Consider the following 1,611-nt stretch of genomic DNA (forward strand, 5'->3'; position numbering starts at 1 on the left):
CTGAGACTGCCAGAAAGGTCTTCTGGGGTATCCTGCCTATTCGGGTCGCATTAGGGTTACACTAGGGTCCTTCTGCGAAGCAGGAGCCGTTAGGTCTCAGGTAACAGTTCTTCATAAGGAAGACCGTCAGAGGGGGTTGAGGTTACAGGTGTTTCCGATACCTTCATCATCTCCAGGATTTCTCGGTTCCACTGTCGGGTACAGTCAAAAAGACTTGTAGTCCGGGATAGAGATTTGACTAGCTTTTGATTCAAGGCGGGTGGGATGTCACCATGCTTCCATTCCTTGATCATAGCTTCTCTTATCCGAGATGTGAGGATTTCATCCCAAACGCTATTGTAATGGCTAGGCAGTATGAGGGGAGGGACGATCTGCTCCTTTCGTCGCCCGACGAGAATGGATGATCGATCTCCCCAGGTCACCTGCTTAAACCATTTTGATAGGACATAGGGGGGATAACCTCGTGCGCGTAGGTGGTGCCAGAAGGAGCGCTTGGCCTTAGCGAAGCCTTCTTCATACGTTGACGCAGCGAGGAAGCGTAGGAGTTCGGCTTTGATGAATCCTTTCAACACTGGTTTAGGGTGTGCCGAGCTCCAAGGGATGTACTGAAAGTGATTCAACTTCTTTTCGTAGAGTTCCGTAAAGATCCGTCTGTTCAAGCAGAAGACTTCAAGATCCAAGAACGAGACTGAAGTGAATGAACTTTCCCATTCGACTTCAAGGCCGGGTGCCGAGACGCGTGCTTTGAGTCGGGATGGTATGCGACCATGATTGTTCTTGAGGATAACAAGAATGTCGTCTATGTACCGGAAGTAGGCAACTTCACCGGTAACATAGCGGCTCTTTCTTTCGTACCAGCCCATGTAGATGTTTGCCAACACAGGTGCGCTTGGGGAACCCATGGCGAGCCCGTCACTCTGCCAGAATTCCTCCCCTTGGTACCGAAAGAAACAATTATGGTTCGTGAACCGAACAGCTTCGATGATGAACTGTTGTAGGTCTTTGGTACACAGTCCGGGGAACTCCTGAAAGATTTCTTGGAGTACTTGGAGGATTCCAGCTCTAGGGACGTTTGTGTACATTGACTTAACGTCTCCTTTGAGGAGGAGAACGTTATCCATCATTTGTTCCTTGAACTTGTGGAGTCGAAGAACGACTTCCCTGGAGGATTCGCAGATCCAAGGGAACAAAGGCTTCATGATAGGGTGAAGTAGATGGTCGACGACTTTAGCAACATGAGCGGAAATCCATGCATGACTAGGTACAATCGGTCGGATCTTCCATGGGTTCTTATGGATTTTAGGAATTCCATAGAACTCTGGTACCGATAGTCCGTTTGGGGAAGCCATGATGAACTTCTGCATTTGATTGGGCAGCATGCTGTAGTCGAGATTGTTGAAACTTCGGTAGATCGCTGTGGTATCGATAGTCGTCTTGACGTATGGTCCTTCGGCGAGGTGGCCACGTATCAGATCGTTATACCATTCAGCGGTGACCACGGCAATCCCAAGATTCTTGTCAGTTATGAGGGTCAGGAGATTTGCATCTAACAACTCATGGTGGAATCGCTGGTAACCCATTCTGGGCTTAGATCGAGAGTTTAGAGGGGAT

The 1,611-nt window shown here is 48.9% G+C and overlaps 1 protein-coding gene across 1 annotated transcript; it reads right to left on the minus strand.

Annotated features, from left to right (window-relative positions):
* Positions 1-170: 170 nt before the first annotated feature.
* BO66DRAFT_287583 (uncharacterized protein) lies at positions 171-572 on the minus strand (the record flags this gene model as incomplete). The annotated part of the gene is made up of 1 exon (XM_025643144.1): positions 171-572. A coding segment is annotated over one exon (402 nt), but the record flags the coding sequence as incomplete, so codon positions are not given.
* Between the last annotated feature and the right edge of the window lie 1,039 nt (positions 573-1,611).

Source organism: Aspergillus aculeatinus (assembly GCF_003184765.1).
Source record: "Aspergillus aculeatinus CBS 121060 unplaced genomic scaffold BO66scaffold_121, whole genome shotgun sequence".
Classification (NCBI taxonomy): domain Eukaryota; kingdom Fungi; phylum Ascomycota; class Eurotiomycetes; order Eurotiales; family Aspergillaceae; genus Aspergillus; species Aspergillus aculeatinus.